The 18,116-nt window shown below is 37.8% G+C and overlaps 1 protein-coding gene across 1 annotated transcript in view; it reads left to right on the top strand.

Moving 5' to 3' along the window:
- LOC127803300 (ATP-dependent RNA helicase DEAH11, chloroplastic-like) overlaps positions 1-17,334 on the top strand; it is a 37,019-nt gene extending 19,685 nt beyond the window's left edge. Inside the window, exons 2-3 of the mRNA XM_052339425.1 lie at positions 9,955-13,096; positions 15,937-17,334. Of these exons, the coding sequence (XP_052195385.1) occupies positions 9,955-13,096; positions 15,937-17,150 (4,356 nt within the window). The 3' untranslated portion in view covers positions 17,151-17,334. The remainder of the gene's footprint in view (positions 1-9,954; positions 13,097-15,936) is intronic.
- The last annotated feature ends 782 nt before the right edge of the window (positions 17,335-18,116 follow it).

Here is an 18,116-nt window from a genome sequence, read left to right as displayed (position 1 = left end):
GGGATGAATATGTTGGTATCACTTAATTGAAGGTACATCTTCACCAATAGTTTCAGACTAAGGATTTGGCTCTCTTGAAATATTTTTTGGGTATTGAGGTAGCTCGATCAAAGTAGGACATTTATATTTCTCAATGAAAGTATTCCTTGGATATCCTAGAGGAGATAAGGTTGCTTGGATGTAAGCCAATAGATACCCTAATGGATCCGAATATCTTGTTACTAGGATAGGGGGAGCCTCTTTTTGATCCTGGGCGTTATCGTCAATTAGTTGGGAAGTTTAATTACCTCACAGTCACATGTCTTGATGTTTCATTTGTTGTGACTGTGATAAGTCTATTCTTGGATTTTTCTTGTGATAGTCACTGGGATGCAGTGATTTGTATTCTTTGGTATATTAAGGCTGCCTCTGGTCGATGTGTATTGTATCATAATCATGGACACATTTAGATTGTGGAATATACGAATGTTGATTGGGCATGATCTTCTAGTGATAGGCGATTCACTTCTAGATATTGTGTATTTGTTGGTGGAAACTTAGTCTTTTGGAAAAGTAAGAAACAAACTATTGTGGCTAAGTCCAATATAGAAGTTGAATATAGGGCAATGGCTATAACAACATATGGGCTAATGTGGATGAAACAATTAATTGAGGAGTTAGGAGCTACTCAGGTCAAGTCTATGCAATTGATTTGTGACAATTAGGTTGTAATGCATATTGCTTTTAATCTTGTGTTTCATGAGAGAACCAAACATATTGAAATTGATTGTCACTTTGTTAGAGAAAATGTGCTCTTTGGGGCTTTATTTATAGCATGTGGGTTCCAATGATCAATTGAGTGATTTACTCACCATGTCACTTAGAGGTCCTCATGTGAATTATATTTGTACCAAATTGGGCATGCTCAATAATATATGCTCTAGCTTGAGGGGAGTGTTAAATAAGTAAGGGGTATTAGTGTAATTAACTTAGAATACTTGCTGTGTGTCTATATAAATATATATATATATATATTTTCTCTTGCATTATACATTTGGTGAAATACATACATTATTTTATTCACAAATCTCATAGAACAAGTCCATTTCGTACCACAACTTTGTCAAAATATGATAATATTTAATGATTGAGTTGTTGCTTTGCTGTCTGGATAGCAAATTGGATTTCAAAACAGTGAGTTGTATTTTCCATGTGAGAGTATATTTCTTGCACTGCTTCCTAGATCTCCTTGGCTGTTTTGTAGAATAGGTATGTTCTTTCAATTTTTGGTTCCATAGAGTTGATTAACCAAGCCATGACAATGGAATTTTCAGCTTCCCAAATACCATAGGTCGCTGCTTCCATGTCGGGCATAGGTGTTGCTTCTGCAAGGTATCCAACCTTCCCTTTGCCCTTAATCACCAGTTGAATTGATTGAGACCATTCTCTAAAGTTGGTTTTATTCAGTTTATGCTGAGTAATATGAAGAGAGTGGCTGTCAGGTGACATTGGAGCGGCAGGAATCTTTGTGGCTCTAATTGGATTAGGGACAGTGGTGGATGTTTCACTGGCTGCTTGGTTTCCAGCCATTATGTGCACCCTAGAACTCTACGGCACATAGGTTGAGGAAAGAAGTTCTGCCACAAAAACTGGTGGCTCTAATACCATGAACAAATTTGAACAACACGAGTGAATAGGAGGATTATCTCAAGTATTTATAGGCTAAATGGAAAATATGTTTCTTTGGCTTGTATTGAACTTTGAGATGAAATATATACACAAGCTAACCTAAAATATCTCCTAAAATACAAACAAATTCAAACTATACTCAAATGTTACAGATAAATCAAAAACTTTGAATTTGGTTAACTGATCTCTTCCCCTCTTTTCTGGAACTGCTTTATCACTTCTTCCTCTTATCTCTTTAGTTTGTAATTCTCTTTATCTTTTCTTCCACAGTAACCTTATCTCTTGCTTCCCATCCATGGAAGAAATAATTTAAACTTACTCTTTTCTTATTTATATTCTTCAACATATTATTTTAAGGATAACATTAGATAATTTCATTAATAAAAAAAATTCCTTCTTCCATTTATTTCCACGTTTCTATTGAGATATTATTTGGTCCAACTGTTTTAATATTGTCCATTTTTTTCATACTTTATTTCTTTCATTTAGACAAATTGGTCTATAGCACATGTAATTACTAACTTCTTCAAAATTACTAAGATATCCCAACGTAACACTTATTTCTCCACCTTCATTGAATGACTGAGAAATACACATTCCATCTCTTTTTGATTGCTCTCATTTACTAGTGACTTCTTGTCTTCATCTTTTCTGCATTTTCATTTAGCTCAAATTCATTGTTTTTCTTTCTCTTGTTTTAGATAAGCATATTTCTTTCCCCATCTTTTGTGTCAAGTGGGTGGTACAAATTTTCATAAGCTCGTAATTTTGCTTTTCTAGCTGCCTTCATTGCTCTTTTTTTTTTTTTCTTGGCTGCAAACTATTCAGGTTTCTTCGTTATAACATGTATGTAAAATCTTATAGCAATCTCTCTTGGTGCTGTACCTCTCCATATTGTACCACTGCAACTCTTTCTGGTTTGAAACCTTTTGCTTTAACTCTCTTAGAATTGTTTTGTCATATTTTGAATAGCAACAACCATCTCAATCCACATTCAATTAGTCTCTTATTCTGCAGTCCAATCTCTTTTGCCTGACTTTCCTTGAAAATAACTTGTCTTTCATATTAAATCCCACCATTTGATTCTTGGGCTTTGTTTTGTGTCATTCTTCTTCATTTTTTTGAGTGGGACGTGAAGGACCATAAGCCTATGTCTAGTGGTTAGGTGTTCTCCTGATATAACTTTACCCAAGAGATCTTTTTGCCTCATGAGAGAGTAGTCTATTTGGGTAGTTGACAAGTCATTTTTATACATGACCAAGTGCTCATCCTGCTTCTTGAACATGATATTAGCCTCATTATTTCTGTTTCCAAATCCATAACCTCCACACACATCTCTATACCCATTTACTTCTTTGCTCATGTGAGCATTTAAGTTATCTGCTATAAATATAATGGTCTTCTCATCTGAATATATTCCTTGGTCTAGCCTCTTCTAGTCTTTCCAAAATTTTATCATTATGTTTTCTCCTAATCAGGGGTGGAACCAGAAAAAAGTTCATAGGCGGACCAAACTTACACCGACAAAATTTGTGCAACTAAAATAATGTAAGCAATTTCGTTAATTATATCGCAACCTAATTTGTTGTCATGTATTTAGATCGTGAATGCATGACAGTGAATATAAACATTATTATAAGTTATAGTTTTTGTTTATTCTTTATTTTTTTTTTAAATTAAGATGTTTCTTTTGAACTCACGTGAACAATACAGGAGTGTGTGTGATTGCAGGTATATTTACATGGTAATTTGTTTCTGAATGTGGACGTTCTGATAAGTACCAAAATATTGGTGTTATAGTGTATCATATTCTTGAATGGTAACATTGTTCAGATTAGCTTCCTGATATATGAAATTATGTAATTTATCAACTCTAGGAATGCGGGTGTGATGCTGTGCTAGGATTGGATAAAGGTGTTTTTTTCCAACTGTATTCTTGTTTAGCTGATTTCCAACAATTGGAAAATGTATAAATGTCTGATGTGTTTGTGTGCTAGTTAGGAATTGTTTAAATTGGAAATGAAATGCTTCCGTTATGATACATTAAGCTCTATGTACATCTGTATATGTGAATTTGACTCCTTCCTATTGTTTGTACAACTAAAATGTGTAGCACTTTTTTTGGGTTTTTTTTCTTTTTTTTTTGGGGGGGGGGGGGGGGGGGGCGCATTGCGCATTGCCCCTTCCAGCTCCGCTTGGTTCTGCCTTGCTCCTAATACCAACTTGTGGTACATATATACTGCCAATATCTGTGCTCATCTTATAGAACATCCTTATTTGTACTAGTCATGTCTCCTGCTCTTTTCATATCCACTACATCATTTAAGGTTTTATCCATAATTATCAGCACTCCATTCCCTGTATGATCCTTCCTTGAGTGCTAAAGTTTATATTCAGACTCAATTAATATTTTAGCCTTCTCAACAAGCCATCTCTTCTCTTGGAGACAAATAATATTAGTTATCTTGGTCATCACATCTGCCACTTCCATATGTTTTTCTGTCAAATTTCTGATGTTTTATGATCCAACCCCTTAAAATCTTGATCTTAGACTGACTTTGTCATATTTACTCAGATTTGTCTATGAAAATGTGAGAATCTTTGCAGATTTAACACTACGTTCAGCATTTATGCAACTGCCACTTCAGCTTATTTTTCACTGCACTTGGTAATATAGTCTCTAAGAGGGGGGTACACCCCAACGATTTACTCATTGTCTAGAATTCATTATAGTTGTTTATGCCCCTCAATAGTTAGTTTTATGCTAGCATTTGGCTACATAATGCCATCCTCATTTATCTGAGCTTAGGACTGCCTGCAAATAGGAGGAACACCTTCAACACTAGAATTGTTGAGGGGATTACTCAATCCGCAAGTAGAGTTATATCAAAAGTTTCTATGTTGGAGAAATTTTTTTTCCCTCTTCCAGTTGCCTTTTGCATGGAAAATGATATTGATTGGAGATGCTATATTTTCCTGCGCTCAGCTTTCATGTTTTGAATTCAGCTTTAAATCTGCCTATGTACAAGTTTATGAATCCATTTTCTTGTGTAAAACTTATGAGTTTCTTTTCTTTTCTTTCTAATCATTTTTGTTGACGAGGAAAAGCAAAGCCTAGAACTAAGAAGATAAGGATGCTATCTAAATTCAATTTATCTGTTTTGTTTATATGTTTTGTGTTTTATTTATCTGTTGTAAATTAGTTGTTATAATCTAGTATAATGTGATCTAATCCTAATTTTTAGGAATGTAATCTGCTCCTAAAACTTAGGAGAATGATTAGGAGTTTGTGTCTATAAGTTCATAGTATTCTCGGTATTGATGATACGAAGAATTATTCTGATTTCTTCTACACAGTATTAGAGCCACTCATTTTCGGCCTAATCTACCAACAACCCTAGTGCCTTTAGTGCACAACCTCTTTTCCCATCCGTTAGAACCTTCATTGTTTTACGTGTTTTTTTTTTTCCCCTGGAGATCATGTCAAGACTATAGATGTCAACACACCCTTTTCCGCCATAATTGGAGAAATAGTTCTAGTTGATCAATCCCCTATAGCTAGTGAATTGCCGAGTGTTCACCAGTCCTATTGGTTAGACGGTAGGAATTATCTACAATGGGCTCAACTAGTCAAGATTCTCCTCAAAGGATGTGGGAAAGGGAATCACCTAATTGAAATTCCACCAAAGGAAGCAGTTCCAGCCTTCACGACCTGAGATTTGGAAGACTCACGAATTATGTCTTGGCTGTGGAGTTCAATGCAACAAGAGATTAGTAGGAATTTTATGTTCCTAAGCACAACCAAGGAGGTATGGGAGACTGTCCAACAAATCTTCTCGAAAGTCAAGGATGCTTCGGTAATCTTTGAAGTTAAAACAAAGATAAACTCTATCAAGCAAGGGCAGTTGACAGTGATGGAGTACTACAACCAGATGAAAGGATTATGGTTGGAGCTTGATCACTATTAAGCTATCAAAATGGTGTACGAAGAGGATGTTGCTACTCTTAATCAGATTGTTGAGAGAGATTGAATAGTTGAGTTTCTAGCCGGTCTAAATTCAGAATTTGATCAAGTGAGGATTCAAGTCCTGGGTGAGGAGAAATTCCCTAACTTAAATGAAATGTTTTCCATCATTAGGGGTGAGAAAAATCGAAGATACGCCATGCTTACAAAACACAACAACGATTGTGAAGGGTCAGCACTAATGATTAGTAAACAAGGAGGAGGAGGAGGAGTGGCAAACTTAGAGTTCAGATCCCTGGAAAATCTAAATTTCAACCTGGATTTCAGAATCATGGACCTAATTGTGAAGGGCAATGGTGCACTTTTTGCAAAAGGCCACAGCACATTAGGGAAACATGCTTCAAGTTGCATGCGAAAGAAGTGGTCTTAAGCAGGATTGGAGGTTTCAAAAATATGAAGCACCAAACCTACCTATCCAATAAAGATTCCAGAGAAGAAACTAATAAAGTGGATTCAACAGAGGCTGATCCTACTCTGTTAAACTCAGAGGAGCTAGGAAAATTAAAGGCCTTTCTTCAGACATTCCAAGATGGAGCATCCTGTTCCTTGGTACAACAAGGTAAAACTCTTACCCTTGAGACTTTTACAACTTCAAAAAATGATAAGAATAGCCTATGGATCCTTGATTCAAGAGCCACATATCATATGACCCTTGATCTCCATGCCTTTGAAACCTATGACATCATTGAACCAACTAAACAAATCACCATTGCAAATGGAGCCTTTGTCCCAATTTCTGGAAAGGGCATAGTAACTTTAATCCCTTGGCTGCCTCTTAATCAGGTCCTACACGTCCCAAGATTAACTACAAACCTGGTTTCTATTCATAAGCTAACCAAGGATTTGAATTTCTTGGTTGTATTCTCACCTCACATGTGTAAGTTTTAGGCCAAGGACACGGGGAAGATGATTGGTGTGGCTAAGGTTCATAATAGGTTCTATATCTTGGAAGGGAAGAGTCATTGTCCTACGAGGAGACAACATGGTATGGCCTACTCCTCCTAGTCAGCTTCTAATCTTTCTACTACTTGGTTACATCACTTTAGATTAGGTCACCCTCCATTTGTCTTGTTAAAACAAATGTTTCCAGATTTGTTAAATTCTCTAGATCCTAGTAGTTTTAAGTGTGATGAATGTATTATTGCTAAACATCACTGAGTCTCTTATCCTATCAACTATAAATTTTCCTCTAAACCATTTAATTTGATTCACTTTGATGTTTGGGGGCCATCCAAAATACCAAACTGTTTTGGGGCAAAATGGTTCTTAACCTTTATCGATGATTGTACTCGTATGTGTTGGGTGTTCCTTCTAAAAGATAAGGTTGCCATTGGGTCTGTGTTGTTCTCATTTTGTAAAATGATTCACACCCAATTTGGCACATCTATAAAAAGGTTTAGAACCGATAATGCAAGAGATTACTTTAACAATTGCTTACATAATTACTTACAAAAAGAGGGCATTATCTATGAATCATCTTGTATTGATACATCTCGACAGAATGGGGTAGCTGAAAGGAAGACGAGACACCTCCTTAATGTCACCCAAACTATCCTACATCATCATCATGTACCAAAATATTTTTGGGGTGAAGCTGTGTTGATAGCCACCTATGTTATCAATAGGGTTCTTTCTAGGATTCTTAATGGTAAAAGCCCTTTCCAGCTTCTAGCATCATTTTTCCCTGACCTCAATCTCCATACACCATTACCTCTAAAGGTGTTTGGATGTGTTTGTTTTGTCCACATACTCAAAATACGTAGAGACAAATTGGATCCTAGGGCCCTTAAATGTGTTTTCCTTGGATATTCTCCGACCAAAAAGGGGTATAAATGCTATCACCCATAAATTCTGTCTCAAAGGATGTCACTTTCATTGAATCCCAGTCATTCTTTAACCGAATTCCAGCCAAGCAAGACACTAGTAAACCAGCTAATATAGAGTGGGAATACCTCAGTCCTATTCTTGAAACAGCTCCATTGGTTCCTAGTCATTCACATCATAATACTAATCCTATTCTTCTTGTCGACCCAATGCATGCCTCCCCAATTCCATCGGTTTCTCCCACTAAGCAGGCAGATTCTAGGCTTATATCTCCTATTAGGTATAAGGGCTCTCCCTATGTATACAGGAGAAGACACTCCATTGGTGATCTTTAGCCACACTCGACACTAGCCCTGGATCCTGGTTTGGAAATACCATACTGTGAGAACTCACCCAACATTTCGAACCCACCTCAAACTCAACCTGAGCCTACAAATTTGGACTTGCCTATTGCTATCCGAAAAGGGGTTAGAACTTGTACCAAACACCCATTGGCCAACTAACTATCCTATCATCACCTATCTCCTATCCATAAAAGCTTCTTGACTTCGTTGGATACAATGGCTATTCCCAAATCAGTGGAGGAGGCAGTAAAAGATACCAACTGGAAAGAGGCCATGTTAGAAGAAATGAGAGCACTAAAAAAAAAAAATACATGGGAGCTGGTACTAGGCCAAAGGTGATAAAATGGGTAGGTTGTAGGTGGATTTTTAATGTGAAATACAAGGTTGATGGGACACTTGACATGTATAACGCATGGCTGGTTGCCAAAGGCTATACACAGTCTTTTGGCATAGATTATCTAGAAACATTCACACTAATGGCTAGAATGACTATTGTTAGAGTTCTCCTAGCATTGGCAGCTAATTGTGGATGGAAATTGCTGCAACTTGATGTCAAGAATGCCTTTTTACATGGAGATTTAGAGGAAGAGGTCTTCATGGAACTACCTCTAGGATATCAGCATGAAGAAACAAGGCACAATTAAGTATGTAAACTCAAGAAGACATTATATGGGCTCAAGCAATCCCCGGGCTTGGTTTGACAGATTCTCAAAGGCTATGTCATCTATGGGATATCACCAAAGTCAGGGGGATCACACCTTATTCATCAAACATAAAGGAGAGAAGGTAATTTCTCTAGTTGTATATGTCGATGACATTGTGGTAACAGGGAATGATTTGAATGAACAAGGCTGCCTAAATAGAACTTAGCCCGAGAGTTTGAGATAAAAGACCTTGGACCATTAAAGTACTTCTTAGGCATCGAAGTGGCCCACTCCAAGGAATGTACCTTCTTGTCCTAATGGAAATACGTCCTAGATCTATTTGCTGAAACTGGGCTACTAAGAGGAAAAGGGGCAAGGGTTCCAGTCAATCCCAACACGAAATTACGAGCAAATACTGATGAAAAGGATGTAAACAAAGGGAGATTCCAACGCTTGGTAAGGATGCTAATATACCTTTCTCATACTAGGCCTGACATATCCTTTGCTGTTAGCCTAGTAAGTCAGTTTATGCATAACCCTATTGAAGCTCATATAAATGCAATGAGAAAAATCCTAAGTTATCTCAAAGCCACTCTAGGGAAAGGGATGCTATTCACTCTTGGGGCTGATTTGAAGATTCAAGTCTATACATATGCGGATTATGGTGGTTCTCTTGTGGATAGAAGATCCACAACTGAGTATTGTGTATTCCTAGAGGGGAATTTGATATCTCGGAGGAGTAAGAAGCAATGGGTGGTAGCTAGATCTAGTGTTGAAGTCGAATTTAGAACTATGGCTCTAGGTGTGTGTGAGCTTTTATGGGTGAAAATTATCCTAGAAGATTTGAAGATTTCAGTGCAAAAAACTATTGAGCTGTTGGGAGACAACCAATCGACTATCAGCATAGCTTATAACTCGGTGCATCATGATAAGACAAAACATATTGAAAATGACAAACATTTCCTAAAGAAAAAATTGGATTCTGGTCTCATATAGATTGCTTATGTACCATCCAGCCATCAAGTTGCAGATATCTTCACCAAAGGATTGCCTAGCACTCAATTTGAAGTTCTAGTAAACAAGCTGGGTATGATTGACATCCACTCCCCAGCTTGAGGGGGAGTGTTGACGAGGAAAAGCAAAGCCAAGAACTAAGAAGATAAGGATGCTATCTAAATTCAATTTATCTGTTTTATTTATATGTTTTGTGTTTTATTTATCTGTTGTAAATTAGTTATTGTAATCTAGTTGAATGTGATTTAATCCTGTTTTCTAGGAATGTAATCTGCTTTTAAAACTTAGGATAATTATTAGTAGTTTGTATATTCTTAGGAGTTTACTAGACTTGGGAGTTTTATCTATAAGTTCATAGTGTTCACGGTATTGATGATATGAAGAATTATTCTGATTTCTTCTGCAATTTTGGTTGTCTTTAATGCCATTTGTATAGGTAACGGTATTGATTGGAGAAACTGGTTCAGGGAAGAGTACCCAATTGGTTCAGTTTCTTGCCGATTCAGGAGTGGCTGGTAATGACTCCATTGTATGTACTCAGCCTCGCAAACTTGCAGCTGTCTCCTTGGCTCAAAGAGTTAAAGAGGAAAGTTTTGGATGCTATCTAGATAATTCAGTCGTATCTTGTCCAGCATATGCATCTGCTCAGCAGTTTAATTCCAAGATATTGTTCATGACAGACTACTGCTTGTTGCAGCACTATATGAAAGATAACAATTTATCAGGGATTTCATGTATCATTATTGATGAGGCACATGAAAGAAGCTTAAACACCGATCTCCTTTTAGCATTGTTGAAAAATTTACTTTGTCAGAGGGACAATCTTAGGCTGATCATAATGTCTGCAACAGCTGATTCAATCCAGCTTGCAGAGTACTTTTTTTGTTGTGAGACCTTTTATGTCACAGGCAGAAGCTTTCCGGTTGACATAACCTATGTCCCCAGTGCAACTGGAAGCAGTTCTGATTCTGCTGGCATTGCTTCATATGCTTCTGATGTTGTGAGGTTGGTGACTGATATCCATAGAACAGAGAAAGGTGGGACAATTCTTGCCTTCCTAACTTCTCAGATGGAAGTAGAATGGGCATGTGAAAAGTTCCAAGCTCCCAATGCTGTTGCACTACCCTTACACGGAAAACTTTCTTATGAAGATCAGCTTTGTGTTTTTATTGACCATCCAGGCAAAAGAAAAGTGATATTTGCCACAAATGTTGCTGAGACATCATTGACAATTCCAGGGGTGAAGTATGTAGTTGATTCTGGCATGGTGAAAGAGAGTAAGTTCGAACCTGGCACTGGTATGAATGTGCTCAAAGTTTGCAGTATCAGCCAGAGTTCTGCGAATCAGCGAGCTGGTCGTGCTGGGAGGACTGAACCGGGAAGGTGTTATAGGCTTTATTCTGAATATGATTTTGATTTGATGCGTCCTCATCAGGAACCTGAGATTTGTAGAGTTCATCTTGGTGTAGCAGTTCTAAGGATTCTTGCTTTGGGCATAAAAGATGTACAAAGTTTTGATTTTGTTGAAGCACCAAGCGCAACTGCAATTGATATGGCCATTAGAAATCTTATTCAGCTGGGCGCTGTTGTATTGAAGAACGATGAATTGGAATTAACTAAGGATGGACTGAAATTGGTTAGGTTGGGTATTGAACCACGGCTGGGCAAAATTATTCTTGAATGCGTCAATCACCACTTGGGTAAAGAGGGTGTTGTTCTTGCTGCTGTCATGGCAAATGCCAATAGCATATTTTGCAGAGTTGGTAATGAAGAAGACAAGCTTAAATCTGATTGCCTCAAGGTGCAATTTTCTCATCACTCTGGTGACCTGTTCACTCTGCTCTCTGTTTACAAAGAATGGGAAGGTGTGCATCGAGAAAAGAGAAATAAGTGGTGTTGGGAGAATAGCATCAATGCCAAATCCATGCGGAGATGTGAAGACACAGTCTTTGAATTGGAAACTTGCCTTCAGAGTGAGCTCAATCTCATTATTCCAAGTTACTGGCTTTGGGATTCGCAGGTTTCTACTGAACATGATGAACATTTGAAAAATGCTATACTATCTTCCCTTGCAGAGAATGTAGCTATGTATTCCGGCTATGATCAACTTGGATATGAGGTTGCATTATCTGGCCAGCATGTTCAGTTGCACCCTTCATGTTCATTGCTAAGTTTTAGTCAAAGGCCTAGTTGGGTAGTTTTTGGTGACATTCTATCAATATCCAATCAATATTTGGTCTGTGTGACTGCTTTTGATTATGGATATTTGTCTAACCTTTGTCCTCAACCACTATTTGATGCCCCAAGAATGGAGAATTGCAAGCTTCAGTTGAGGGTTTTGAATGGGTTTGGCTGTACATTACTAAAAAGATTCTGTGGGAAGTCCAACAGCAATCTCCTTAATCTTGTTTCTCGCTTAAGAACAGCTTGTATGGATGAAAGGATTGGCATTGAGGTTAATGTTGAGCAGAATGAAGTTCACTTATTTGCCTCTTCACAAGACATGGAGAAGGCCAGTAACCTTGTAAATGATGTTTTGGATTTTGAAAGAAAATGGTTGCAGAATGAGTGTGTGGAAAAATGCTTATATCATGGAGGACCTAGTATCTCACCTTCTGTTGCTTTATTTGGAGCTGGTGCAGAGATAAAACATCTGGAGCTTGAAAAGAGATGTTTGACTGTTGATGTGTTTTATTCAGATGCGAATGCTGTTGATGATAAGGAGCTTTTGACATTTTTGGAGAAAAGTGCCTCAGGTAGTATTTGTGGGGTGCACAAATTTACAAGCACTGGACAAGACAGTGATGAGAAGGAAAAGTGGGGCAAGGTAACATTTCTTAGTCCTGATGCTGCTGAGAAAGCTGCTGAGTTGAATCTAGTTGAATATAACGGTGCTTTGTTGAAAATAATTCCTTCACAGAGCACATTTGGAGGTGATCATAAAATGTTTTCATTTGCTGCTGTTAGAGCAAAAGTATATTGGCCGCGTAGGTACAGTAAGGGGCGGGCTTTTGTCAAATGTGACAGGCAGGATGTTAATTCTATTGTTGATGATTTCTCTAACTTGGTAATTGGAGGAAACTATGTACGCTGTGAAGCTAGCATGAAGTACATGGACAGTGTTATGATAAGTGGACTTGACAGAGGACTCTCAGAGGATGAAATTTTAGATATATTAAGAACTGCAACAGATAGGAAGATTTTGGACTTCTTCCTGCTGAGGGGAGACGCTGTGGAAAATCCTGCATGTAGTGCTTGTGAGCAAGCACTTCTCAGAGAAATCTCCCCCTTTATGCCTAAGAAGAACCCTGTTGGTTATTTTGTACGTGTCCAGGTCTTCCCACCTGATCCTAAGGATGTTTTCATGAGAGCCTTGATCATGTTCCACGGAAGTCTACATTTGGAGGCAGCAAAAGCTCTAGAGCAAATTGAAGGGAAGGTATTGCCTGGATGTCTTCCGTGGCAGAAGATAAAGTGTCAGCGGTTGTTTCGTAGCTCAGTATCCTGTCCTGCATATGTCTATTCTGTTATCAAGGAACAATTGGAATATCTCCTTGCAAGATTCCGGCATCGAAAGGGTTTGGATCTCTTATATTGATGAATTAGTTAATTACATATATTTTATAGTTTTCCCCCAAATTTGGAATTATTTTCTGCTGTGTCCTACTGCTCTCTTCCTGATTTTTTTTCTGTTTTTAATGTGATTTTGTTATCTTGTCATTGCTTGTTTATCAAAAGGTATCAACTTTTCAAGTGTCTTTTCTGACACAACTATTTCATAACTATATATAGATTAGGCTTGTTTTATTTTCTTTAAACAGTTTGGAATTCAATTGTAATTTAGCATGGAACGTGATGAAAATGACTTTTCCTGGTTGCATTCCGTGTTTTGGCTTTTATATGGAGAACAGTTAGTAAATGGATAAGTTTTGAACATTTCCCTTGTTTTTTAGTCAGGTTTGGGAGGGGCAGGGTGCTTAATCATTAACACTCCCATAAATAGTTAAAAAAGGAATGACTGTGTTATGTGAATAAAAATAATGTGTATATTTCACTAAGAGTGTACAATACAAGAGTATATATATACATACAAGTATTTAAAATTAATTATACTAGTACCCCTTATTTATCTTATTTATTAGACTGAATAAGATTGAGTTTTTTTGAAATAATGGTTCATTCAGGAAAAAGTTCATGGAGATTTGCTTGTAAGTGGGAGAGGTATTGTGGCCCAAACATATTTCAACTCTCCTTAAGTTTTGTGCACATTTCTAAATGATGATGGTAATCTTGTATCAAAGTATCTAACATTGTGCTATGTATTTCAATGATCACGAAGAGTCCATGTATCCATATCCTACTTCATTAGGATGTATCTTGGAAGCTCGAAAACTTTATTTTGGGTGTTGCATTTTTTCCAACATATATTGGACATTCTCATTGGACACTAAAAAATATTTGTAGGACAACTTCAACTGGTATGTTACTCATTTTTTTAAATTATTTTTATTTGTTGACAAGTCTACGACATGAGTGTTTATGGGTTGGAAATTTGATGGACAGCGTAACAGACATAGAGATTTTATAATTCTTTTTGGTGTAAAATCTTCAAATACAACCAGTTTTTGGGTAACAAATGAATTGCGTCTTGGAGTATGCTGTGTGTTACATTTGGTGATGCTGGCTTCCATGATAGACTTTTTGTTACCTTGGATAAGGGCTTGTTTGAGTAGGATAATGTTATGTGGAGGACTATTGCTTTATATGTTCTATGACATATTTGGAAGGAGAGAAATAGTGGAGCTTTCCACAGTGTAGAGAAACAGAGTTTTTATGTCACAGAACCATTCTCAAGGGGGGGGCCTCCCTTCATTTGGTTTGCTTTTGTGTAGGGTTTGCCTCCTTAAGGCTGTTCCTTTTTCACATTATATCGTCAACTGTGCATTATTGTTAGGGTCAATGGCACGACATTCATAGTTTAGTCGACTTCTAAAACTCACATGAGATAACAAATCCATACAAAATAACAATGTGGAACAATTTTATGCTGGATGCCCTTCTTAAAACCACCCTTTAATGAAAGAACGATGAGATAACATTCCAACACCATCTTCATATGGAAAAGTTTCATGAGATGATGGTGAATGAAGATAATTGATATGATTATGTTCCATCACATAGTTAATATGTGGAACCAACTTTTACAATATGGAAACTGTCACGACCTGGATGTAGGCAGACATCCAAGCCCTTGAATGCAGCTGATTATTAATTTTATTTTCGATTACTAATTTTATTTTCGGTTATAGAGTTGATAACTAATTATATAGTTCATAACTGTAGTGATAACTACAATATTCTGAGAAAACTACATGTAAGAGTGGCTATATAAAACACTCAAACTGTTTGCAGTGTTCATGAATACAGAATTCAATTCTCTCCCTACTTTCTCTATGTTTCTACCTCATTTCTCTCCATTTCTCCCTCTCTTTCAATTCTATCTTCGAAGAAAACCATAGTTGGGACAGGGTTCCTGTTAGAAACATGACTCTTTTTATATACCTATTAAGAAAGGGAAAAAATGAATGATGTCGTCATGTTGGATGTATCATATTATTAAAATGTATGGTAGTTTTACACTGGATTTTTTTTTTGCATCGTCGTTATTATGGAATGATTGGTATCTTAATATTGGATTAAGATACTTATTCAATACTTTCATGGCATTTTGGATAAAAAGTTCATGAACACTAATAATAAAAAAAATGTTTTTTTTGGAGTATTCATGCAATAGTAGTAGCCTTGTTTTCTTAGTCATTGCATTTTGTCACTTTGCATATCATTTTGTGCACCCAAATTTGTATTGATGCTTCTTTAGGATACATGCACCCCTAAGATCAAGAGTTTAGGATGTTGAAGGTTGTCTCCAATTATTTTTACCTTCAATATTGGACTGCATTTGATTTTGAGGTCACTGTGAGACATTTGGGAACTCAAATCACACTGGTTATGATTGTTAAATGGTTTGAATTCACGGCAGGAAGGTTTATTTTATGCATATTTTCCTAGCCATGTTGGATATCATTTTCTCTCTTTCAATTTTTGTTAATTCTTCTTGTAGTATGTTGTACGTGGTTTGATGTTTTTGTCAGAACAGGTTAAAATCCTCACTTCCCGCAAGACAAAACTAACTTCATTCCCGTGTTACACAGATATGCCAAAGGTTCTGATTTTATATTCCTGGCAATGGATTTTAATGTGGGTCCATAATCATGGGATGTGTCTATTGTTAATCTATAAATGTTCAAGTAACTTTCAAGATAATCCTGCAATGTTTGACATTTAAGTAACTTTCAATATAATCCTACAATGTTTGATATTTACCTACTTGCTGACATTCATGACTTTTTGCTCACAGGTGCTGAATGTTATCTAGAGAAAAACGAGAATGGTTCCTATCGGGTAAATATATCTGCCAATGCTACAAAAACTGTGGCAGATTTGAGAAGACCTCTAGAGCAGCTCATGAGAGGGAGGACTATAGAGCATGCCGGCCTCACTCCAACAGTTGTAAAACTGTTGTTTTCTAGGGACGCCATCATGCTCATGAAGTCACTTCAGCGAGAGACAGGAACCTACATTCTTTTTGACAGACACACCCTAAGTGTAAAGATATTTGGCGCTCTGAAAAAGATTGATGTGGCACAACATAGATTAATTCAGTCCCTTCTGACCCTATATGAGAGAAAGCAACTTGAAATCCGTCTTCGGGGTGGAGGTATGCCCCCTGACCTGATGAAGGAAGTGGTCAAGAAGTTTGGCCCGGATCTGCAGGGCCTAAAAGAAAAATTTCCTGGTGTGGAGTTCACCCTCAATTCTCGACGCCATGTCATCTCAATTTCTGGTAAGAAAGACGTAAAGCAAAAAGTTGAAGATGAAGTTTATGAGATTGCACAGATGAGTACTGCGTTAGCACAGAGGGTGGACAATAAAGACGCCTGCCCAATTTGCTTGTGTGAAGTAGAGGATGGTTACAAGCTTGAAGACTGTATGCATGTTTTTTGCCGCTTGTGCTTAGTGGAGCAGTGTGAGTCTGCCATCAAAAGCCAGGACAGTTTTCCCATGCGCTGTATGCACGAGGGGTGCGGGGCTCTCATTTTGCTTACTGACTTGAGGTCTCTATTATCAGCCGAGAAGTTAGAGGAGCTTTTCAGAGCTTCTCTTGGGGCATTTGTGGCACTGAGTAAGGGTTCTTTCAGGTTCTGCCCATCGCCTGACTGCCCTTCAGTTTACAGGGTAGCAGAGCCTGGTACATTCGGGAAGCCATTTGTGTGCGGGGCATGTTTTGTGGAGACGTGTAACCGGTGTCACATGGAGTATCACCCGTTCCTGTCATGTGAGAAATACCGTGAATTCAAGGAAGATCCAGATTCGTCGCTGAGGGATTGGTGCAAGGGCAAAGAACACGTGAAGAACTGCCCGGTGTGCGGGTCTACAATTGAGAAGACAGATGGTTGCAACCATATTGAGTGTAGATGCGGGAAGCACATATGCTGGGTTTGTCTGGAATTCTTTGGGAGCAGTGATGATTGCTATGGCCATTTGAGGTCTGTACACCAGGCCTTTGTTTAGTCCTCTCTCTCTCTCTCTCTCTCTCTAATGTGTGCGTTTCTGACGCACTGTATATATAAACTCGGTTTACCTTCTTCACCGCCTAACCTAGCATCATGTCTTTTTTTTTTTTAGTGTGTAGATTTGGCAAATGCATGTAAAAAGTCTCGTTTTAGGGTAAATGTATTCGACATATTTGGTGTTCTGTAGAGCGTTTTAAGCTGTAGTATGTTACATTGCCCTATCCTCTCTCTCTCTCTCTCTCTCTCTCTCACACGCACACGCACACGCACACATGCCCATTTTGTAAAGGCACATAGTTGAGGCCAGGTATCTTTTTCTGAGTTTGGGATTAGGAGAGTAGTATTTCCAAGGCAAGGCAACTGATAGAATCAAATCCGGAATTTGGGTGAATTATGTATCTAGGTAGGGCCATGATTTATTTCTGAAGCATGGCGTTGTTTCGAGTTGTCTTGTCCCATTTGAAAATGGCTCAAAGTGCTATTCTTATTATTAAGGGGTCAAGTGTAGCGTGGGCCCGTTTTCCTCCCACTTCCACCTAGCTTGGGTTGCTGCTGGTGTTGAGCATTCTTCTTACTCTTCTTTTGTGTGTGTGTGTGTCGGGGGGGGGGGGGGGGGGGGGGTTGTAAACGACTCGAGTTTAATTGTGTTTGTGCTTGATTTGCTTATATTTAATAGTGTTTTGAGCTTGTTTGATTTATGAATTTGCAGCACATTTGGCATAGCTTTTAGGCCATGGCAATATTGCACGAGCGGAGGTTTCCGCAAAAGGATCCAGTACCTTTCTGTATGTTAACTTCCATTTTCTTCATTTGACCTCTCTCTCATCTTCTTCATCTTGCCATTACATGTGCCATTGCCATCACCGTCCGCCATCATCTCTATCAACCCACTAATCCTTGTTCAAACATGTCGTCCATCTATTGTCATTCTTTTTGTCTCACCTTTTTATTTTTACCTTCTTTC

Source organism: Diospyros lotus, chromosome 6 (genome assembly GCF_014633365.1).
Source record: "Diospyros lotus cultivar Yz01 chromosome 6, ASM1463336v1, whole genome shotgun sequence".
NCBI lineage: Eukaryota > Viridiplantae > Streptophyta > Magnoliopsida > Ericales > Ebenaceae > Diospyros > Diospyros lotus.
The sequence above is the reverse complement of the archived record's forward strand: the minus strand, read 5'-3'. Positions and strand labels throughout refer to the sequence as shown.